This window comes from Ichthyophthirius multifiliis (genome assembly GCF_000220395.1).
Source record: "Ichthyophthirius multifiliis unplaced genomic scaffold scaff_1120509251207, whole genome shotgun sequence".
Classification (NCBI taxonomy): domain Eukaryota; phylum Ciliophora; class Oligohymenophorea; order Hymenostomatida; genus Ichthyophthirius; species Ichthyophthirius multifiliis.
This window is the reverse complement of record NW_004086100.1, coordinates 78,000-102,937: the sequence shown is the minus strand read 5'-3', so window position 1 is coordinate 102,937 and position 24,938 is coordinate 78,000. Positions and strand designations below refer to the sequence as shown.

The 24,938-nt window shown below is 22.9% G+C and overlaps 3 protein-coding genes across 3 annotated transcripts, besides 21 other annotated features; 2 read left to right on the top strand and 1 right to left on the bottom strand. All coding sequences in view use genetic code 6, as the record gives it.

Moving 5' to 3' along the window:
* Positions 1-337: 337 nt before the first annotated feature.
* Positions 338-374: a microsatellite.
* Positions 375-492: 118 nt separating this feature from the next.
* Positions 493-521: a microsatellite.
* Positions 522-2,340: 1,819 nt separating this feature from the next.
* IMG5_159720 (hypothetical protein) lies at positions 2,341-2,912 on the top strand (the record flags this gene model as incomplete). The annotated part of the gene is made up of 2 exons (XM_004030466.1): positions 2,341-2,652; positions 2,704-2,912. Coding segments are annotated over 2 exons (521 nt in total), but the record flags the coding sequence as incomplete, so codon positions are not given.
* A 2-nt stretch (positions 2,913-2,914) lies between these two features.
* Positions 2,915-2,952: a microsatellite.
* Positions 2,943-2,992: a microsatellite.
* Positions 2,945-2,986: a microsatellite.
* Positions 2,993-3,556: 564 nt separating the features above from the next.
* Positions 3,557-3,585: a microsatellite.
* Positions 3,586-4,573: 988 nt separating this feature from the next.
* Positions 4,574-4,636: a microsatellite.
* Positions 4,637-4,971: 335 nt separating this feature from the next.
* Positions 4,972-5,017: a microsatellite.
* Positions 4,994-5,045: a microsatellite.
* Positions 5,046-5,328: 283 nt separating this feature from the next.
* Positions 5,329-5,390: a microsatellite.
* Positions 5,391-6,441: 1,051 nt separating this feature from the next.
* Positions 6,442-6,502: a microsatellite.
* Positions 6,453-6,504: a microsatellite.
* Positions 6,505-7,220: 716 nt separating this feature from the next.
* Positions 7,221-7,254: a microsatellite.
* A 142-nt stretch (positions 7,255-7,396) lies between these two features.
* Positions 7,397-7,439: a microsatellite.
* A 360-nt stretch (positions 7,440-7,799) lies between these two features.
* Positions 7,800-9,823, bottom strand: IMG5_159710 (hypothetical protein; the record flags this gene model as incomplete). The annotated part of the gene is made up of 6 exons (XM_004030465.1): positions 7,800-7,853; positions 8,193-8,274; positions 8,336-8,603; positions 8,655-8,757; positions 8,815-9,184; positions 9,813-9,823. The coding sequence occupies 6 exons, from the start codon at positions 9,821-9,823 to the stop codon at positions 7,800-7,802; spliced, it is 888 nt and encodes a 295-aa protein (XP_004030513.1).
* Positions 7,891-7,948: a microsatellite.
* Positions 8,283-8,333: a microsatellite.
* Positions 8,287-8,329: a microsatellite.
* Positions 9,502-9,545: a microsatellite.
* A 127-nt stretch (positions 9,824-9,950) lies between the features above and the next one.
* IMG5_159700 (hypothetical protein) lies at positions 9,951-22,019 on the top strand (the record flags this gene model as incomplete). The annotated part of the gene is made up of 4 exons (XM_004030464.1): positions 9,951-10,249; positions 10,518-10,812; positions 10,853-21,827; positions 21,939-22,019. Coding segments are annotated over 4 exons (11,650 nt in total), but the record flags the coding sequence as incomplete, so codon positions are not given.
* Positions 10,459-10,496: a microsatellite.
* Positions 21,835-21,929: a microsatellite.
* A 2,519-nt stretch (positions 22,020-24,538) lies between the features above and the next one.
* Positions 24,539-24,603: a microsatellite.
* Between the last annotated feature and the right edge of the window lie 335 nt (positions 24,604-24,938).

The following is a 24,938-nucleotide window of genomic DNA, read 5'->3' as shown; positions in this document are numbered from 1 at the left end:
TGTTTTTAAACTTAAATTTAAATCTATTATTATTATATTGAAAAATTCATCTATTAATATTTCATATATGCGAATATCTTATGGAAAACTTATTATTAATATATTTTTTATTTCCTTTTAACCTAATATTAATTTATCAGGCCTTCCATGTACTATTTATATTATTTATTAATTAAAATCAACCACTTCCATATCTTAAAACTATTAATCAGGCTGATTTGTATAATAATAGTTTTTCATTTAAATTGTTTAGTGTTTTTTTAAATTATCATATTTCCATATAAATAATTTTTATCCTATTGAAATCCATGCAAGATTAAGTTCTATTATTAAACCCTTTTTTTTGGTTTTTTTTGGTTTTTTTTTTTTTTTTTATAAACTTTTATTATGCTTTCAGATTAATTGAAATAATATTATTCTATTTATTCTGGAATAGAAACTCTTTTATAAGGAATAAAATTATTATTAATATGCTAGTAAAGATCTTTTAAATTTTTTTTTTTTTTTTTTTTTTTTTTTTTACTATTTTAGTTTATTTATTCTAAAAAAGAAAAGTTTTCATCTGTTTCAATAGTTTAGTCTATTATTTGTCTTAATTAGGGATTTATTATTTATTTTTATTCATATTTTTGCTCTTATTAGATTATTTATTCTAATTATTATGGATTATAAGTTTATATTTTTTAATCTATGGGTTGAGTAAGAATCGTTGTATTTGTTTAATTGATTTATTATTGATCTCTATTTTCTTAAAGTTGAAATCCTCTTAGAGGTGATGAATTTCGTTTTATTTAATTTGAAGTTCTAGATGAATCTAAATCATTTCTTTTACGTTTTTGAAGGGTTTAATAGAGTAAATTTGTACTATTATTTGGTTACATTTTTTTTTTTTAGGAAATAATAGAATTTTTATATTAAGTATTTTATTTTTTTAAAATTTATTTCTATTTAATTTTGAAATATTTTTTTTTTTTATTAAAACAAAAAATATATAATTTATTAATAAAAAAAATTGTTTATTTTTTTAAATATTTTCAACAAAAATCAAAGCTTTCTAAGCGAAAAAAATCAAATATATTATTTATAAATGTAATAATAATTCCAATATTATTATTTTTGTTTTATTCTTAAAAAACAAAAAAATATTATAAAATAATAAATTAAAAAATATAAAAATTATTATATGGATACCTTTTACATATATTTATTATATTTATTTGTTCTATTATTTTCAGGATTATTAGGTTATTATATTCTATAAAATATAATATTAGATGATTTTGATACAAAAAACAATAAAGCTGAATTTTTTTTCAGTTTAATGTTTTCATTATCATGTAGTGGCTTTATATTATTAATATTTGAAGCTTTATAAATTGGAGAAGTATAAACAAGATATAAATTTTGGTGTTTTACACTTTACATTTAAGTATATTCAAGTATTCTAGTAATTCCTTCGATTATAATATTAAAAACAGTATAAAACTCATTTAAAAATAAATTTTTGAAGATAAGTAAAAATCTAGATTTTTTATTTTAAAAATATAAAATAAAGTTTTAGGAGTATTGCTATATTATGGATTTTTAAGATTTATGTTAAATTTATTAATACTTTTGATAACTGAAAAATAAGAAAGTGATTAAAACTAATATAATATCAGTTAATTATAAGCACTATTTATTTATATAGCAAACTATTTTTCAATTAGTTTGCAAATAGAACTAATAAGTAAATTAATTTTATCTCATATTTTTAATTAAAATAAAATAAATAAAAATAAGCGATGATAGGGACTTATATTATTGCGATTTTATCAGGAATAGGAAGTGTTAATTACCCTTATAATTGTTTTAATTTTGTTTATTAAAAAAGTATAATTTTTTTTTTTTTCTTCTATTTTTAAATAGTTTTTAATAATATTATATTTATTATTTTTTTTAAGTAAGTGAAATAAATACGTAAAAAAATAATGCTTCATTAGCACTTGCCTAATTAATGGATATTATTGCCCTTAATAGACTTTAATTTTTTTAATATTAATAATAACTTAAATAGGAAAATTGTTATAAATATATTTTAAATAAAAATTTCTTTAAAAAATAATGGTTCCAAATGTAAAAAAAATAATCTAAAAATTAAATATTTTTTATTTTTTGCAAACAAAAATTAGTAAAAGCTATTTTAAACTTAAAAGTAAACTTGAATCTTTATTGGATGAAAAAAATAAAGAATTTATTGACTGTTAATTTTCTAAAGAATAACTTTATTATGGTGATTTTTATCTTTTTATATATATATATATGTATATTATTTCTGAAAAAAAAGAATTAATAATAAAGATTATATTGAAATCATATAAGAATAAAAAAGATTTTATATTTCTTAAACATTTAAAGGAAAAACATTTAAAGTTTCAAGTATAATTTGTGGGATTTATTGCATTTATAAAATTTTGATAGTATAAAATAAAAATTATTAAAAATAATATATTTATTAATTATTATAGAGCTCTTACAATTATATAGTCGGAAGAAAAAAATAACTGGATCCTATTAATAAATTATTAAAAAATATCTTACCTTTTATAGGAATAGTGGTACCTGAAAAATAATATGATATAGTAATAACTTATTTATCATTTAGCTTTTTAGGTAAATATTTAATTAATTAATTTTTATGTATAAATAAATAAAATTAAAAAGGTTATTTAATGATAACAAATGTAAGATCATTTTGTTTTCATTTAATAAATATGTTTTAATTTTTTATTGGGAGCATTTAATAAAATCATATATCAACAGATATTGTTGTTTATTGTTTAGCCGAAGTACTTGGAGTGTATTTTATTTCTACATTAATATTAATTTAAAATAGTGTTGATTAAAGATATTTGTATAGAAAATATTATTGATATATATAAATATAAATATAATTATATTAATATATATATATATTTTATATTTTATATTTATTTTATATATATTTATTTTAATTATAATAAATCTATAATAATTTACTGGAGACCTAGATATATTAAAGCATTATAAAGCTTTTGATTTAATTTTTATTGTAAGCTCCTTAATTTAGATAGTTATTTTAATTATCTATACAATAAGGAAAAAAAAATAACTTTAGAATATCAAATAAAATTTTTTGCACAAATAAGATTGAATAATATATATAAAAATAATTTTTTTTTTATTATTATTATTATCATTAATTAAAATATATATTATTTATTTTAAATTTTAACATATTAAAATAAAATAATATATTTTTATTTCAGTTAATTATTTTTTATTTATAAAATATTATTTAATATCTCTTTTTAAAAAAATTCAATTCAATAAAATAAATAAATATGTATTAATTTGGTAAATGTTTATACATAAACACAAATAGCAATATACAAAACCCATATAGAGATAATATATTTTAAACTTAAAATAATTTGCATGCAAATTAAAGCCCAGTAAATAAAATAAAATAACTAAATGAAAATTAAAAAAAGAAGCTTGATTAAAAATTAGATATTTAAAAAGTAAAACAAAATATTAAAATAAAATAAAATAAAATAAAATAAACATACAAAAGTTAAAAATAACAAAACAACCATAAATTAATAATATTTAAAAAGTAAATGAAAAAAGAATTATAGATATGAAAGACGAATAAATATTATGTTAAAATCAAACAATGAATTAATAATAATAAATTTGTAATTTCAACATAAATTAAGTAAATTAAACTTCCACACAAAACATAAAAAATTATTAATTTAATGATGAAAATAATCAAGAAAATAATTTTTAAAGTTATATTTAAGTATCTAATAATATCTAACTTGTCCCTAATACTATTAATATTAAAGATAATCTTTATATTTAAATCCCTGATAATAAAAAAAGTGAACATAATATTTATGAAATAGAAAAAGAATATAATTAATTAATGAGACAAAAAAGCAAAAATGAATTAATTAATGCAAGAATTATTCCTGCTCCAAAAATAACTCTTAATTATTAAAATGATCTTTCTATGTATTATACTGATAAATATAATATAATTTTATAATACAAAAAAAATAATATAGCAAGTAAAAATGTAAGTATTGAAGCTAATTAAGAGAATTCATTAGAAAAATATTAATAAAATCTAAAAAAAGATGTTTTATTATAAAATTAATAAAATAATTTTACTTTGTAAAATAGTTTAACGTATTTTTTTTTTAATATATATAAAATATATTTTATTTAAAAGAATTAATAATTATTATACTTAGAAAATTAGAAATGTTAATTAAAAATAAAGTTTAGGTAAAATTAATTTGAGTTTACCTTAAAAACCTATATTATAAAAAAAGTAATGTAGAAATATAAATTGAAATTTTTTTTATTAAATTAAAAAAAAACTAAAAAATTAAAGATAAGATATTTAGAATCAATAAAAAGAAAACAAAAATAGCTTTTATGGATCTAATCAAAAATAAAATAACCATTAGAAGTACTATTAAAATTTTTACTAAAATTATTTAAAATTAATTAAATAAAGTGAAAAGGATATTGATACAAATGATAAACTTTGTAAAAAAAGTATTTTTGATGAAAATTCTTTAAAATAAGATATTTATGATAAGCTGTATAAGAAACTTTAAAAACGTAAATTATTTTATCTAAATATAAATAAATATCAAAACTAATATAAAAAGATAATTAATAAAATATTTCGTTAAATAAATAATATTAAACAATATAAAAGTAATTTCCTAAATACATTAACCTAAAAAATAATGAATATGTATAATATAATAAGGCTTTCTCTTAAGAAAAGAATAGTAAGAATAATAAAAATATTTTTTTTAATATAGTAAATAAAAAAAGAAGGGTTAAAAAATTAAAAAATTAAAAATATATTAAACAATACGGCTAGTTAAGTTTTTAAAAGAGTTTAGAATTGTTTTGATAATATAAATAATGAAACAAAAAATTTAATATAAAAAAAAAATTGATAATAAAATAAATAAATAAATATAAAATAAAATAAAACTAACAATATATATATAATATAATTATTAAAAGCGTTTTTTATTTTTAAAAAAAAATTATGAATAGTAATAGTGTATTCTTAACTAAAAATAATATATTTTAAAAATCAAAAAATGTATAAAGCATTATATAATCAAAAAAATAAAATTTTCAAAAATTACAATAATATTATCAGTCTAAATAAAAATTAAGCCTTTACGAACAATTATAAAAACAACAAATTAAGCAAAAACAACAATATCTTTTATATTCATAAAACTAAAACAATAAAACATTAAACCCTTAACTTATAAAATAAAATTCCTTCAATAATTAACTTATAAAATAAAATTCTTTTAATAATTTTACGGATGTATTAGAAGAAACGAAAACATAAATAAAAACAAAAGAAAAGAAATAAAAAAAAGATTTAAATAATAATGATAAATAAAAAAAAAATATATAAAAGCAATATATACTTAACAAAACTTTTATAAAATTACAAGAAATGTATTTAAAAGCTAAAAATTAATAATAAGGTCTCTAAGGACGAAAATGTTAAATAGACTTTAATAATATTGGAAGTTTAATTTAATTGGGAAATTTAAATGAATAATAATAAATTTCTGATTCAAGCGATAGTTAAGATTAAACTTATGATTTTAATATTTAAAAAGTAAATAAAAAATAAAATATTGATGAAATGGTAGATGCTAAAGATTCTGTTTTTTTAAAAAAAGTAAAGTAAGAAAATTTATTATCAGAAATGAAAGAAAACGAAATTAAAATAGAACGATAACTAAATTAAATAAAAATAAGACATATAAATAATAAAATAAATAAATACCCTTTAATAAAAAAGTAAGATTTCGTTAAATAAATTATTAATTCTACAAGACCAAATATTCAAGAAATATAAAAAGAAATAGAAAAATCTGTTTAGAATGTTTTTAAAAAAGATAAAAAAGATGACATTACATTATCAAAAAAAGATATTTTTAAAGGAAAATATATTGAAGACTCATATTTAAAGAAAATTTATTTATATAATAATTAATTATAATAAAATTAATAATAAAAAAAAATTAAAAGAAATCATTTAGATAAAATGTGGCCCCATTTAGAAAATAAAGGATTGGATAATTCCTTATAATCTTTTACAGAAGTTAGATTAGATAATTATTACCAAAAAAGCATTTTTATTTAAAAAAATATTTAAAATGATAATAATGCTTAAAGATAATTAAAAGGATTACTAAAATTAGAATATATATATAAGTATTTTTTTATTATACATTATAAATAAATAAATAATATATATTTATATTTTTTAATAAAATATATTTAATGCATAGTAAAGCTAATAAATTAACATTAACAAAAATTCGCTAAACATAAAAGAAAGAATTTTGAATTATATATAAACAAAAAAATATATATATTAAAACATTATAAATATAAAGTAAATATATATATATACTTTTATAATATAATAATAATTTAAATTAATTTAATTCTATAAACTTTTAAAAAAATAATATATAAATATCTAAATAACCGAATAAACACATGATATAATAAGCTTAGTTGAAAGTGCTTTAAAAAATACAAAATAATCATCAATTTTAATAAAATTACAAATATTTAAATACATAAACAAATATTTTAATTACTTGAATTAATTAATTAATACTTTGCAAGTATTAAATCAAATTATACAGAATTAAACTGGCAAAAAAACAGTAAGTTAGGTAACAAAAAAATTTCATAAAGATAATGCGTTTTGTTTTTTTTAAGGATTTTAGTATTTTTTAACAATTAAATTGATAGAATAAAATTTTTAAATATAGTAAAATTAAAAATAATAGGCCTTAGTATAATATTTTTATGACTATATATATACCATGCTTTATATAAAGGTAATATTTCTTCTTCTTTGTATATTTTTCTTTTATGCCTTTCAGCCAGTTTTGAATTTAAATTTGTAGATAATTAATTTATAAACAGGTATTGAAATCGTCAAAAGGCACATAAGAAATTAAACATATTATTCGGACATTATATGTAAAAATAAGATTAATAATTTTAAAACAAGTGTTTTGTTCTTTATTTATTTTTTTATTTGCTTTAAATATTTTGTATCTAAATTTTCAAAACAAAAATTATTTCTTTTTTTTTTTTAAGAAATTTATTAATTATATATTAAATATTTTTAAATTATTAAATATTGTTAATATAAAAAAAATGTCTATAGTAAAAATATATATAAGTTTTTATATATATAATAGATAAGTTAATAAAACAACTTTAATAGATAAGAAATGTTTAAGATAATATATAAAAATAAAATAGCAAAATAAAAGAAATTATGAAATAAATAAGAAAAAATAAATACACAGGAAAAAATATATAAAATTTTACTTTTTTTAACGAATTTATATTATAAATAATATTAAGCTTTGCTTTATATCAATATTTTTTAAAAATTTCAAAAAAATATAAAAATCCAAAATCAAAATATACTACAACATTTAGAAAATAAATTTATTTCTTCAACATTATATTTTTTCCAGTTTTCTATTACTATGACTTCTTATATATCTGTTTTAAACTACATTTTATAATTTCGTGCATTTCCCCTTTTTATTTTGTTCCCAAATCCATCTTTTCTATCAATATCATTTAAATTATTTATTTAAATGCTTTATTTTTTATTTAAAGTATTTTTTTCAGGGTTATAAAGTATACTTTTCAAACTTTTAAAACTCTTTTTATCATCCATTTATTATTCTAATTAATTTTATTGCTCTGGGTTTATATTTGCTATTCTATTTGTCATTAAAAATATTATAATAAATAAAATTATTATTTAATACATATTAAAAAAATTTATAAATATAAATAAAAAAAATATATATAATATTTTATTTTTTAAAATAAAAATGTTATATTAATACCTTAAATATTTATTTTTATACATATACTATAAATATTTTTATTTAAAAAAAAAAAAAAAAAGTGATAATAAATAAATATTCATTTCAGAATAAAATATAAACAATATTAAAATAAATTGAAAATTAAATCAAAAAAACAAAATTATTCCATTTCCAATAATCCCAAGTAAAAGTTCTTTTAATACAATAATCATTATATGTAATTTATACAAATTATTAATATTTTTATAAAGCGGCATGATAATCATTATATTCATCATCATATATATGTTTGCAAGGCCCATATCTTAAACTTTTTGAAAAAAAAAAAATAATAAAAAATTAATTAAAAAATAAGATAAAAAAATTTAAACCTTGTATGGCAATTAAAATTTGTATATAGAATAAATTAAAATTTATTCAACATATCTAAATATTCAGGATCTCCTTCTGCCACTTTGCAATAAGAAAAACTCCCAGGATTATAACCACATTAACATTCTGAATATCCTTAAACTTTTCCTTTATCATCTACTAATTCACAATCTAAATCTTATTAGCAAGGCTTTGGCCTTATAATATCTTTAGACTAAAGGCCTTTTTAACATTTATTATCTTTTATATATCCTGAAGCACATGCCTCTATATATTTTTTTTTTAATTTTAATTTAAAATAAAAAAATAAAAAAAAACTCTCATTATCAGCTTCTATTTAATTATCTAAAGAATAATAATACATACATTTTTTTACATTACAAACACAATTATTTTAACAATCTTCATCTTATTGACATTCCTATTAATATTTATGTATATTATTTTTTAAAAAATACATCTATTTTTATATACATACTTCTCCAAATTATAGTTATTTTTTACATTTTTTTAAAAAGCAATATAATCCTGCATCACAATCAATATTTTTAATACAATCTTATCCTTCTTTTTTTCCTATGCATATTCCACCTGAACATTTCTTTGAATTGCATTCTAAATCTTCAGAACATAGCTCATTTGGATAAATTAAATCTGAATCTGGAACTTTTTCACAATATGCTTATTTTGTTTAATCAGTAAAGCTTTATGTATTACACTAAAAACCAAATGGACAAGGCCATAATTCGTAATTTTTATTTTTATCGTCAGTTATTTTTGCACATATTTCTGAATCATATTTAATTATTTGTGAACAGATGTAATGTTTAGCTTTACATTTAGGATTACTTTGTTAATTTGTATTTTAAATTATTAATGATATAAATAATATATTAAATATTTTATTTTTCAATTTATCCATTATTTAAATAATGTTATTTTGTTTAATTTAATAATGTAAAATTTAAATTTAGATTATTATAATTTTTTTTATAATATGATTAATTATTAAGAAAATTATATAAAAATTTGGTTAACATATTTGAGTTTAATGTTTAATTTTTTTTAAAAAAAAAATAATTATTTAAACATTATTTTATAAAATTCTCATCTATATATATTAAGAATAAAAAATAAAATTAATAATATAATAATTATTTATTTAAATAAAATATTTAATAATATAAATATATAATAATATAATATTTATTAAATTTATGTGTTTGTTATTTAAGAATATAAAGATTTTTTTGTTTTTAACAAGAAAAAAAATATAAAAAAATCGAGATAATTATATTTTTAAATTATTTATTAATCAGTTATTAATTTTTAATTATTAAATATAAAAATAAAAATAAAAGTTTAAAGTTATTTATAATATTAAATTATTAAAAAATATAAGAAAAGATATTTTTTATAAATACTCAATAATTATTAATTTAATATTATTTATTTTTAAAAATAAAAAATATAAACAAAAGTTTCATTTTTTTATTTTTAAAAAAAAAAATTTAAATATTAAAAAGAAGAGAAAAAATAAAAATTTATAATATATATTTGCATTATATATATTAAAAAAAAAAAAACAAATAAACGATTCACATTAAAAAAAAAATGAGTGAGTCATAGTTAAATAATAATAATGATAATGAAGAAAAGCCTCCTTAAGATCTTCAATTAGTAGAAGAAGATGAAGCAAAACAAAACGAAGCTCCAAACGAAGAAGCTCTGGCAGTAGTAGATGTAGAATTAGAAGAAGCAGAAGAAGATATTCCTAATGAAGAATTAGAACAATTATAAAATAAGCCTAAGAAGAAGGTAAAGATCCTGCAGAAGTACCAAAAAGACGAAAAATAAAAAAACTTAAAACCCTTGAATAAAATAAAGTAAGTGAAATATAAAGTATTGAAGCAGTATAATCTTTGATTAATTAGGATACAAGTAACAAAAAAAATAATATTATTTTAAATATAAAAATAATATAGAAGAAAAAATTATTTGGATAATGTAAATATTAGAAAAGGAATTAAATATTTTCGACGAAAAATTTTGGAATTAAGAACTTGACGAAAAATGTGGAGAGTTTTTCAATAATACAAGCATAAAGTTTAAAAAAAAAATAATATATATATATATATATATATATATATATATATATATTTTATTTTTAATAAATTATAGAAATATGTTTATTTGGGTTGAAAAAGATGGAATAAAAATTTCATTTTAAGATCCTCCAATACTTTCTTAAGATTCTTATGATTAAGATTTTTAGTTTTTTGTTAAATATTAAAATGATTAAATTACTAAATATGATATTTCTTAAATTGAAGATTTTGTAAGTCATGCTTCTGTAAAACATAATTACATTTAGTCTTTATTAAAATTAATGGATGAAATTTACAATCCTTCTATTTACAGTGATACAACATGGCCTGAAAATGTTAAGAAAGAATTCATTGCTTAATTACATAAAGTATTTAATATTTAAATAAAAAAAATAAAAAAATATTTAGTTTATGGCATCATTAACAGAAGCATCTTAATAAAATGAAGGTTTTACAAAATTATATATTCCAAAAGAAAATTTATCGGATACATAAGCAGTTTCATAAGATAAAGATTTAATCTAAAGATTAGAATCAACATTAATATATTGGTATAGATAAATTAAAGAAATCGTAAATAACTAAGACTCTTAATAAGATTAAGAAAATGCAGGTCCTTTAGACGAAATTACATATTGGCGTCGCAGAAAAGATAATTTATAATTTATTTAAAGATAATTAGAAAATCCTGACTTGTAAAGAATAATATAAATACTTAAATTAGTTGATTCTTCTTATGTTCCTAGTTTTGAGGAATTAACAAAAAACATAAATTCCGGATCTATTGAGAGTGAAAATAACTTAGCATTTTTAAATTCTTTATATGAACCTTGTAAATAATTAGAAATAGCTACTCCAAAAGAAATACCTTCGATTTTGCCTTCTTTATTAAATCGAGTTAGGATGATTTGGGAATTTTCTGAACATTATAATTCATAAGAAAGAATATCTGGTTTATTGCATAAAATATCAAATGAAATAATAAAAAGATGCAAAAAATAAATTAATATATAAGACATGTTAGATGGAGATGTAGAAAAATGCATGTAAGATTTAAGAGATTCTATTGAATGCGGAAGAAAATGGAAAAAAATATACGAAAGAACATCTGAATTAATAAAGAAAAAAAAAAAAGAAAACGCCACTAAAAAAACATGGGATTTCAACCATAATTCAATCTTTGCATAAATGGAAGCTTTTGTATAAAGGTGTACTGAATTAATCGAAATATGTACAGGTTAATTACAATTTGCTGGAAAAGGTTCAAATAATCAAATTCCATAATTTGGAGGATCAAGAGGGCCCGAAATAGAAAGTATATTGGAAGAAATTAAAGAAAGGTTCAAAAAATAATTAGAAAAAATCAGAGGATCTAAACAAGATTTAATTCTAGACGTAAAAGCTTCCAATTGGCATGATCTGTTTAACATGTTCAAGAATGGGATGAAAGACCTCGATGTAATGTACTAAAATATAATTAATTTTGGCTTCGATTAAGTTTCTACAGTTGAATAGGGCGTTGAAATGTTAGAAGCATTCGATTATTTAGCCAAAAGGGAAAACATTAAGGCTGCAATTAAAAAAAAAGCCGGGGAAGTTGTTTAGTTGTTTGTTTCAGAGTTAGATAAATCGAAGTTTGAGTATGATAATATGAAAAAAAACCAAGGACAATTAAATATTCCACTTTAACATGGAAAATATTCTGGGCAGGCAATTTGGGTGAGAGGATAAATACATAGAATTTAAAAAATGAAAGATTCTATAGATAAACTATATTTTATTCCAGATTAATTAAAAAGAAGTGCTTTGGATAAATATGATTAACTTTTTTAGACTTTTAAGCAATTTATAGTGCATTAAAAATTTAAAGAATGGAAAGACGAAAATAAAGACTTAGAGGATGCACCTTTGGGAGCCAAGTTTTTAGATAAATCAGTTCTTATAAGACCTGAGGAAAATATTAATAATAATAATTAAAAAGGAGGGAAGGAAAATGCCAATAAAGCAAAAAATAAAATGGAGCATTTAGAATAAAATTTCGATAGATAAGCTGAAAAATTAATGCATGAAGTAGTGGCTTGGAAAAAGTTAATGCCTTTCGGTATCATAGTCCCGAGTTATGCAGAAGAATTTACCACTACTTAGAGGGAAAATCTGAGGGTTTTGAAAGAATATGTAATGTTAGTGGTTAGGGATTAGAATAAAATCATTGATTATATGGATGATATGGAAAAGAAGCTTTTTAAAGACTATTATAGTCAGACTGAGAAGGTTATTTATCCAGGATTACATAAATTGAAGTGGAGTTCGAAAGGTATATTGGAGATTTTTGTTAAATAATGTAGATAGAGTTGTAATGAGATTTATAACAAGTTGAGAATGTTTAAATAAAATACAGAAAAAATAGACTAGAAATGTCAAGAAATAGCTGGTAGACTGTTAATAAATATTAAAAAGAAAAAAATTATTGAATTGAAAGTTTTCGAGGAAGAATAAGAAAAACACAGAAAAGATATGTAAAATAAAATAAAAGCAGCATTGGAAGAAATAAAGAGAATCTTGTGTGAAACATATGAACCTTTTTTACATAATGGAATTGAAATTTAAAAAGTCTGGTATGACTATGTCAAAATTATAGACTCGAAAATTGAAGATGCTTTAAAAAAAGCTATCAAAAATAGTCTATTAGAACTCCATAAGGTAATAGGAGATGATAAAATACCCGCAATTCCTATTTTTAAGCTTAGTTTGGAAATCGAAAACAATGAAGTGGCTTTCAAACCATCTATTCAATATCTATAATAGATGATTACAGTTACTATGTCTGCTATGAACGAGATTTTTAAAGACTTTAAAAGAATGTAGATAATAATGAGTTCGGAAAGGAGAGAAAGACTTAAAGAATTTCGACTTTTGAAAGAAAAAGAAAATAAAAATAACCCTCTGATGATGTAAAGGAAAGGCGCAGAAGTCCCTACTTAATTCGAAGATGATATTATTAAAGGTTTAGATGATTATTTTACGGCTATATCAGGGGATCATGATGTAAAGAAGTATTCTGAGAAAATTTTGGCTAATTTATGTTCGAGTTGCTCTAAATTAGAAAACGGGTAATTAAGAGATCCTTGGAATTCGAAGTAGTTTTATTGGAAATAGCCTTGTATTAAAGATTAATTTTCGAAATAAATGCTTAAATAAGACGATGATATTACCAATATTAAAGATCATTTGGAAAAATTCGAGTTTGCGGCTACTGAAATTCAATAGAATAATAAAACTATTAATTAATAAGATTGTATTGTTTTGGATAATACGAATATTAAAAATGTTATTGTAGATATACTAATTTAATGGTAAAATGCAGTATTAAAAGCGGTTTAAGAAAAAGCTATTAAAGATTTAAATGATTTACATGCACTTTTTTAAAATAGTGAAGTTCATTTATCTCCTACTCCTTTAGATATTCATTAATTGAAGAAAAATATGGAATCTTTATCAAAACTTAAAAAAGAGAAACCTGAATATGAAAAAAGATTAAAACCTATAGAAGATAAGTTTAAGCTATTAGAAGATTCATAAATAAGTCTAAAGGAGGAAGAAAATATTAAAAAAATGAACCTAAGAGATGCTTGGCAGGGATTCTAGAATATGCTGGAAAGAATCGAAGTGAGAAATTAAAAAGTTTATAACGATTTATATTTGGAGACTTGTAAAAACTTAGATGACTTTAGAAAAGATACTCAAGATAATAAAATTTATTTCACAGCAAATGCGCCTTTTACAGTCACAAATACTTCTAATGAAAAAGCGTTTTAAATGTTAAATGAATATAAAGATATTGTAAAAGCACTTAGAAGTAGGGAAAAAGATATGAAATTCGCTTTTGAGTTATTCAATATTAGCTACGATTAGTGCGAAGAGTTAGATTATGTTGAAAAAGAAATCGAAAATTTAGAAAAAGTATGGAAATTAAAAGATGATTGGGATAGGGAATGGGATTAAGTTAAATCTATGAAATTTAAAGATTTTGAATATGAAAGATTAGATGATTTAGCTGATGATTATTAATTATTAATAAATGAATATCCTAAAGAAATGAAAAGATGGGAAGTAGTAAATAATTTGAGAAATACAATCGAGTCTTTTAGACAAACTTTACCACTTATAAAAATGTTAGGAGATAGATCTATGAGAATTAGACATTGGGAAAAATTACAAAAACTACTAGGCTAGTTATTAGATTATGATTCCGAATAATTTAATCTTTAAGAGATTTTTAGAATAGGACTTCTTTCTTAAAAAGAAGCAGTAGTTGATGTTTGCGAAGTTGCACGAGAAGAATACAAAATTGAATTTGCATTATAAACAATTAGCGAAAAATGGGAAGTTTTAGAAATTTAAATGGAAGAACATAAAAAAGGATGCTATAAAATAAAAAAAGCAGACGAAATATATAATATATTGGAAGATCATATGGGTAAACTTTCGGCTTAAAAAACAACTGCTTATTATGATTCTTTTAAAACTGATATTGAATAATGGGAAAATGCTTTATAAAATATTATTGAAACATTAGATGCTTTACTTTAAGTTTAAAGACAATGGATATATTTGGAAAGTATTTTCGCATCATAATAGAATGAATAAGATAAATAATTAGTAGGAGATATTGCTAAATTCTAGAAAATAGAAAAATAACTCCAAAATTACATGAATAACATTTTCATTAGCAAAAATGCCAAAAATGCTCTTAGTCAGGAAGGATTCCTTCAAGAACTTATAATAATGAGCAAACACTTAGACGAGAGCCAAAAAATCCTTTTCTCTTTACTAGAGAAGAACAGAAAAGAATTCCCTAGATTTTACTTTTTGTCTAATGACGATCTTTTCGAAATTCTTGGAAATTCAAAAGATCCTTCTAAAGTAAATAAACACATAAAAAAATGTTTCGAAGGTATCAAAACGTTATCTTTTACTTAAACCTTTGTCGCAAGCGCAAAAGGAAGACCATAAGAAGCTTTCGAAGTAACCCAAATGATATCTCCAGATTAGGAATCTGTGAAATTATAATAATCTGTCAAATGCGAATATGGGGTTGAGAAGTGGCTCAAATAAGTAGAAATAAGAATGGTCGATACACTCAAAAGAGAACTCCTAAAAACATATTAAGGAATAAGAAAACGAGAAGCAATGCGTTGGGTTGAGAAATGGATACCTTCATGGCCTGGTCAATTATTAATTGTAGCTTCTTAACTTTATTGGACATCAGATTGTGCAAATGTACTATAATAAATAGGTAATACAGACAAAACAGACAAAAGCAAAGCTTGGAAATCTGTTAAAGAAGAAAAAAATCACTTTTTAAATGAATTAACTCGCCAAGTAAGAAAACCAGGAAGTGCTACTGACCGAAATAAACTAATAGCTTTAATTACTATAGAGGTTCATGCTAAAGATATAATAGAGTAATTAATGAAAACTTGCTTTAATGAAAATTAATTTGATTGGTTGAAATAATTAAGGTATTGTGCGACTATATAAGGAGATTTAATGGAAGTTGATATTAAATAAACTAATACTAAATTCCCTTATGGGTATGAATATTAAGGTAATAATGGAAGATTGGTTATTACTGCGCTTACTGATAGATGTTATATGACCTTAACTACGGCTATGAAATTAAATAAAGGTGGAGCACCTTAAGGACCTGCGGGTACTGGAAAAACAGAAACAGTGAAAGATTTGGGAAAAGGAATGGCTAAATTTGTACTTGTTTTTAATTGTTCAGATGGTTTAGATTATAAATCGATTGGTAGAATGTTCTCTGGGCTCATCTAGACAGGAGGGTGGGGTTGTTTTGATGAATTTAATAGAATTGAAGTAGAAGTACTTTCCGTTGTGGCTTAATAGATGCATTCTATTATGAATGCTTTGAGAAAATTAGGTGAACATAGAGAACTTAATACTTTAGATTTCGAAGACGATGTCATATAAATAAACGAACAAATGGCCATTTTTATCACTATGAATCCCGGATATGCCGGAAGATCAGAATTACCTGATAATCTAAAAAGTCTTTTTAGACCAATTTCTATGATGGTACCGGAAACTACTATTATTTGTGAAATTATGCTTTAATCAGAAGGATTTAAAAACGGGAGACCATTATCTATAAAAATGGTCACTTTATATAATTTGATGACTTAGTAATTATCTAAATAAGACCATTATGATTTCGGTTTAAGAGCCATTAAATCAGTTTTGAATTGCGCAGGGTAGATTAGGAGAGAAAAAGGGGCAGAAACTGGATATTAAGGAGCCTAATAAGGAGGTAGGGAAAAAGATAAAGAAAACGAATAAGAAGAAAATAATTAAGAATAAATGATACTAATGAAGGCTATTAGAGATATGAATATGCCTAAGTTTGTTTAAGAAGATGTTTTTTTATTTAATGCTTTATTTAATGATCTTTTTCCAAATATAGATTTACCGGAATCTGAAAGCTTATAACTAGTAGAGGCTATTGAAAACGAGATGAAAAACGACAAATTAATTCCTAAACCAGAAATGATCACTAAGTGTATTTAATTATACGACTCTAAAAATACCAGACATGGCAATATGCTTGTCGGCAAAAGTCTTACAGGAAAATCTACTTGTTGGAAAATTTTACAAAAAGCCCTAACTGTATTAAGTAAGCAAGAAAATAATAATGATAAATATCATGCAGTACGTACAGAAGTTTTAAATCCAAAAACAGTTTCCTTAAATGAACTTTTCGGATTTGTAGATAGATCTACATTAGAATGGAATGAGGGTGTCTTATCATCTATGATGTCCAGATTATGTAAAGATGAATCTTTGGATTAAAGATGGATGATTTTAGATGGACCAGTTGATACTTTATGGATAGAATCAATGAATACAGTACTAGATGATAATAAAGTACTTACTCTTTTAAATGGTGATAGAATCTCGTTACCTCCATAAGTTGGTTTGATATTCGAAGTAGAAGATCTTTCAGTTGCTTCCCCTGCTACAGTATCTAGAGCTGGTATGATTTATATAGATTAGAATGATTTAGGATATAGACCTTTTATAGAAGCTTGGATAAAGAAAATATCTGATTTAGATGTATAGGATTTCTTTTTTGATTTAATAGATAAATGGATTATTAAATTATTCAAAGTCCGCCAAAATTGTAAAGAATTAGTCAAATGTACTGACATAAATATCGTTGTGGCCTTAACAAGGTTAATGGACTCTTTCTTTACAACCGAAAAAAGTACTATTGGAATAGATTTACCTAATAAAAGTGAAATTTATTATGCTCTATTGGAAAAATGGTTCACTTTTGCCCTCATATGGTCTTTCGGGGCTACTGTAGATGAGGAAGGTTAAAAATATATTGACTATTAAATGAGAGATATCGAAAGTATATTCCCTTCATCGAATACTGTGTATGATTATTACATTAATGTGGACAAAAACGAATGGTCTTCTTGGGAAGAAAAAATCAATGCAAACGCTTGGAAACCAGCTTTAGGTATTCCTTATCATAAAATGCTTGTACCGACTGTAGATAGTGCCAGAAGTAGATTTATAATATAGACTTTGCTCAAAAATAAGGTGAATACATTAATTGTAGGAAACACTGGAACTGGAAAAACTGCTCTTATAAATGGGATTTTATCCGACTTAGATGAATCTTAATATACTTCTATGAATATAGTTTTTTCAGCATAAACTAATTCTTTGAAAACTTAAGATATGATAGAATCGAAATTAGTTAGAAGGACGAAATATAAAATGATACCTGATTCTAAAAAGATGGTCATTTTTGTCGACGATCTTAATATGCCGAGAAAAGACACTTTTGGAAGTTAACCCCCTTTAGAGTTATTTAGATAATGGATGGATTATGGAGGCTGGTTTGATAGATAATCTAGAGATTTATTTAAACAAATCTTTGATATTTAATTAATTACAGCTATGGGACCTCCTGGGGGTGGTAGAGCTTAAATATCAAACAGATTTTAAGGAAAATTCAATTTAATAGCGTTTACTTTCCCTACTGATAATTAAGTAAGGAGAATCTTCTAGTCTATTCTTAATTATAAATTTTCTGAATTCTAAGAAGAAATTAAACTTTTATCTGAAAGTATAGCCTAAGCAACTCTTAATTTATTCAAAACTGTCTCCGAAAATTTCCTTCCTACTCCGAAAAAATCCCATTATGTATTTAATTTGAGAGATATATCAAAAGTTATATAAGGAGTTTATTTATAAGACAAATTTTATTGCGATTCCAAAATGACAATATACCGTTTATGGGTGCATGAATGTTTGAGAGTTTTCCATGATAGATTGATTTCTTTCGAAGACCGTGCTTAATTAAAAAAACTTATTTCAGATTAACTTGAAGCTACTTTACAGACAAATATGAAAGAATGTACTAATGATGAAGAAGATACTATATTTGTAGATTTCATGGAAGAATCTAATAACGAAAAAAAAATTTATATGGAAATTCCCCAAAAGGAAAGATTAGAATTAAGAATCTTTGTAGAAAAAAAACTCGAAGACTACAATGCTAACTAAAGAACTCCTATGCCTATAGTTTTATTCAATGAAGCTATTTCCTATGTATGTAAAATCCATAGAATCATTAAATTAGGAAAAGGGCACGGAATGCTTGTAGGAGAAGGAGGTTCTGGGAGACATTCTTTAACTAGATTAGCAGCATATATTGCTTAATATTCTTTATGGTAAATTGAAGTTTCCAGAAATTACAGAATGAAAGAATTCCGAGACGACATTAAAAGATGGGATGAAGAAGCCGGTTTTAAGAACAAAAGTGGGGTTTTCTTATTTAGTGATAATTAAATTGTAAACGAAGGTTTTATAGAAGACATAAATAATATTCTCAGTGTAGGTGAAGTTCCTAATTTATTCTCTTAAAAAGACGACTATCCTTAAATAAAAGAAAAAATGAAAAAACAATATATTAACCATTATAAACTTGACAAAGATGCAAGAATTCCAGATGAAGAAATCATCGACTTTTTCTTCACTAGAGTTTAAAATAATTTCCATTTAATGCTCTGTATGTCCAAAACAGGTGATTCCTTAAGAAATTACACCAGAATGTACCCTGGATTAGTAAATAATACTACTATTATATGGTTTATGACTTGGCCTTCTGAAGCTTTATTGGAAGTAGCAAATAAATACCTAAAACCATTAAAGTTAGAAGATAAAATCAAAGAAACACCTATTCCTACTGCCGTTCCTTAAAAGTCAATTAACTAACTTGCTCCTTAATAAGAAAAATAATAATAAACAAATACAAATAATTAAAAGGCTGAGAAAAAAGACCCTGCTCAAATAAAAAGAGAAGAAGAAGAAGCCCTTCTTTTACAATAAGAAGAAGAAAGACGTGAAAATCTAAGAACTGCAATTTCTGCATTTTTCTCTAATGCGCATATAACAGTGCTTTAAATGTCCGAAGATATGTTTAATAAACTAAAAAGAATGTACTATGTAACCCCCACTAATTATATAGAACTCGTAAAGGGTTATGTAGAACTTTTAGGTGCTAAATAACTCGAATATGGGAACGAAATCACTAAATTACGTCTCGGTTTGAAAAAACTAGATGAGGCAGCTGAAAGTTCTGAAGTTTTGAAGCAATAATTACAAATATCGTAAATAAATTAATAAAAAAGTCAAAAAGAAGTGGAAGATTTAATGATTAGAATAGAAGGTGAATCACGCGATGTGAATGAAAAAAGTAAATTTGTAGAATAAAAAACTGCCATAGTAGAAAAAGAGAAAGGCGAAATTATGCGAATCCAAGCCGATGCAGAGGAGGATCTCCAAAAAGCAATGCCTGCATTAAGAATGGCTGAAGAAGGTTTAGAAAATTTAAATAAAAACAAACTTGCTGAAATAAAATCATTCAATAAACCACCAGAAGGTATAGGTGAAGTTTTATAAGCAATCATGATTATTTTGGGAAAAGATCCTTCCTGGGCTAGTGCAAAAAAAGAACTTGCAGATCCTCGTTTTTTAGAAAGACTAAGAGATGTAGATAAAGACCATATATCTTAAAAAACACTTCTTAAAATAGAAAAATTGACACATGATCCCAAAATGAGTATAAGTATTATTGATTAGAAGTCCGAAGCAGGAGGCTCTATGTGGAGATGGGTTTTAGCAATGGAAATGTACGCAAAATCATTTAAAGATATAGAACCTAAAAGGGCCAAAGTAAATTAACTGACAGAAAGATTAGCTAAATCAGAAGAAGAACTGAAGAATTTACAAGAAAATCTCTCAAAATTAAAAGAGAAAATTACTACTTTAGAAAAATAATTAGAACAAGCCAAAACGGATAAATAATATTTAGAAGAATAAAATAAAATACTCCTCGATAAACAAGAAAGAGCAGAAAAATTAATTTCCGGTTTAGAAGGTACAAAAGAAGGATGGAAGGAACGTAAATAAGTCCTTGAATAGAAATTCGAATTTTTAATAGGGGATTCTTTGATGTCTGCAGCTTTTATGTCATATGCAGGACCTTTCCCGTCCGAATATAGAAGAGATTTTGTCAAAGATGCCTTACTTGGATAAGTTAAATAGCTCAAAATTGCACACTCAAGAGATTACAATTTCCCTGATTTCCTTGTAAAACCGATAACGTTTTTAAACTGGAATTTCAAAGGTTTACCTGACGATTAATTTTCCAGAGAAAATGCAGTTTTGGTTACTAAAAGCAGCAGATTTGCGCTTATGATAGACCCTTAAATGTAAGCTTTGACTTGGATTAAAAACACTGAGAGAGATATTAACAAGGAAAAATTAAAAATAATAGATCCTTAAGAAGATAACTACATTAGTACTCTCGAAACTTCAATAGTATAAGGAAACGTAGTCATTTTGCAAAATTTAGATGAAGAAATAGACCCTTCTTTGGAACCTTTCCTTAATAAATCAATAAAAAGACATGCCACAGGAGGTTTAGTTTTAGTACTTGGTGCAGACAAAGAAATTAAATATAATCCTGATTTCAGATTTTATTTAACAACGAAGCTTTCTAATCCAAGATACAAAGCCGAAGTTTCGACTAGAGTTACTTTAGTAAACTTCGCAGTAAAAGAAGAAGGTCTTTAAGATTAATTGATATCTGTAGTAATTTAAAAAATGGAGGCCAGTTTAGAAAGACAAAAAAATGAACTAGTACGTAAAAAAGCAGATAACGAAATAAAACTTAAAGACTTGGATGATAGAATTCTTAAAATGCTCCAAGAAACAAAAGGATAATTAATTGACGATCTTGATTTAATTAAGGCACTCTAAGTAGCTAAAGAAACTGAAGAAGGTAAAAAAAATATATAAATTAATAAATAAATAAACAAATAAACAAATAAATAAACTAATAAATATATAAATAAATGAACAAAAAAATAAATATAAATAAATATATATATAGATGTAAGACATTAAATAGAAGCTGGAGCTGCTTAAATGACCAAAACTATGAATTTAAGAAAGCACTATGTAGGCTTAGCTAGTATTTCTTCGAAATTATTTTTCGTCATAAACGACTTCTCATTAATTAATAATATGTATTAATTTTCATTAGAATCATACATAAGTCTCTTCTAACGTACAATCGAATTTCAAACAAGTCGCTAATAAGCCGTAAACGACTCTTTACAAGATAAACTAAAAGCAATATCCTTAAGACATCAAGAAGAAATCTATAAATACGCCTGTCGAGGTCTCTTTGAATGTGATAAATTACTTTTATCAATTTAAATGGCAGTTAAACTTTCCGGAAATATCGATGAAAGTGAATTCAACTTTTTCTTAAGAGGCAGTGAAGTTTATTATGATAAAAAAGCCCAACCACCTAATCCTAATGACTGGATTTCTCAATCATCATGGGATACAATTTGCGACTTGGACAAAATGCCCAATTTCACCGGAATAATAGGTGCCTTTACACATAATTCGAAAGAATGGAAACGCTGGTATATGTCCTCTAACCCCGAAACTGATCCTTTACCTGGAGAATGGGAAAATAAATGCGACCCTTTAAGGAAAATGATTATTGTTAAAACTATTAGACCCGATCGAGTTATATTCAGTGCTCAACTTTTCGTAAATGAAAAGCTTTCTCCTTTATATACTACTGCTCCCTCATTCACATTCGAAACAGTATTTTTAGACAGTACAAAATACACTCCTGTAATATTTATATTATCCCCCGGTGTAGATCCATTTAGTTAACTTCAACAATTCGCAGATTTAAAAGGAGCTACATTACATCCAGTTTCCTTAGGTCAAGGATAAGCTAAAAAAGCCAGAGAAAAAGTACTTGAAGGATGTCGAAACGGATATTGGCTTTATTTAGCTAATTGTCATTTATCATTAAGTTTTTTGAAAGAACTTGAAAAAATAATTGAAAATCTCGAATAATCTAAGAATGATATTCACGACAATTTCCGTTTATGGTTAAGTTCTTCTCCTCATCCGAAATTCCCCATTTCCATTTTATAAAAATGCGTTAAAGTAACTACTGAACCATCAAAAGGTATAAAATCCAATATGTTGCGTTTATATCATAATATGCCTGCTGACAAATACTAATAACCGAAACCTAATAATAAAGGTTATTATAAAAAGCTTCTTTTCTCTCTTTGTTGGTTCCATTCGATTATTATTGAAAGAAAAAGGTTCAAATAATTAGGTTGGAATGTTCTTTACGATTTTAATGATTCAGATTGGGAAACGGCAGATAATATACTCTAGATGTATATCGATTTATAGGGATAAGTAGACAAATAAGCTTAATAAAGTTAATAATAATAATAAGGAAATAGCGAATAGGTTGTCTAAAATAAATCACCTCCATGGGATGCTATCAAATTTTTAATTGCAGAAGTTACATATGGAGGTAGAGTTACAGATGAATGGGATAGAAGATTATTAAATGTATATGCTCAATAATACTATAATGACTCTGTTTTATTTGAAGAAAGACATAAACTAGACAATTTCTAATAATAATATTACATTCCAGAAGAACTAAACGCAAAAGACCTCAAAAACATTGAAAAAACAGGGAATGAAAACAATTACTATATAGCTAAGATAGAAGAATTTCCTGTTATGGAAATACCAGAAACTTTCGGACAACATATAAATGCTGAAATATCATCTTAAATAATTCAATCTAATTTACTTATAGACTCCATTATGTCGCTTTCTCCATAAAATGTTTTCGCTAAAGGAATTTCTAAAGAAGTTAAAGTAACATAAATAATAAAAGAGTTATCGGAAAAAATTCCCGAATAAATCGACTTAGAGGAAGTTAAAAGAAACAGTAGTTCATATGATGAAGGAAATCCTTTAAGAGTAGTCTTACTTTAAGAGATAGATAGATATAATAAACTACTTATATATGTAAAAAATTCACTTGATAATCTAGATAAAGGTATTTAAGGTATCTAATTAATTTCTGAAGAATTAGAAACTATTATGGATAGTCTTTATGAAGGAAAAGTACCTTTTTCATGGAAATATTGTTATTATTCCTTAAAGCCATTAAATTCTTGGGTTGATGATCTTATAAGAAGAATCGAATAACTTAAAATTTGGGGAGAAAAAAATTAATAACCTAATGTTTTCTGGATTTCAGGTTTTTCTTTCCCTACAGGTTTTACTACTGCATTACTTTAATAAGCTGCCAGAAAATTAAGAGTTCCTATTGATTAATTTGGATGGGAATTCAGGTATTTTTATTTTATTTTAATTAATTTTAAATATATTTTTTAGTTTCCTGCCAAAAGATACGCATGTAAGTGCTGCTCCTAAAGAAGGTGCTTATATTGATGGATTATATCTAGAAGGTGCTAGATGGGATTCTGATAAAAATTATATTATAGATGCAGAACCAATGAAATTACATGATTAAATGCCTATAATTTTATTCAAACCAGTATATTTTGAAGGAAAATAAAAATAGAAAAAAGGTGAATCTAAGTATGCTTGTCCTACTTATATTTATCCAATAAGAACAGGTAAATATATATATATATATATATATATATATTTATATATATATATAATATATATTTTTTTATATATATTTTTAGGTTACAGAGAAAAGCCCTCTTATATGTTCACTGTTATGTTACCTATTAAACCTAATCCTTCTGCTGTTTCTACTTCTGATTAAGATTTCTGGGTTAAAAGAGGTACTGCTTTACTTATGTCACTTGCTGATTGATAAACAATAATATCAATTTAATTTCTTTTTCAAAAATAAAAAACAGATAAGAAAAATATCTTTTATTTATTCACTTAAATAAATAAAGATGATTTTCTTTTTTATATAAATAATATCAAAAAATATATTATTTAAAATGGATAATTATATTTGTTTATAGTTAAAAAATCTTATAAAAACATAAATATTTTTTCA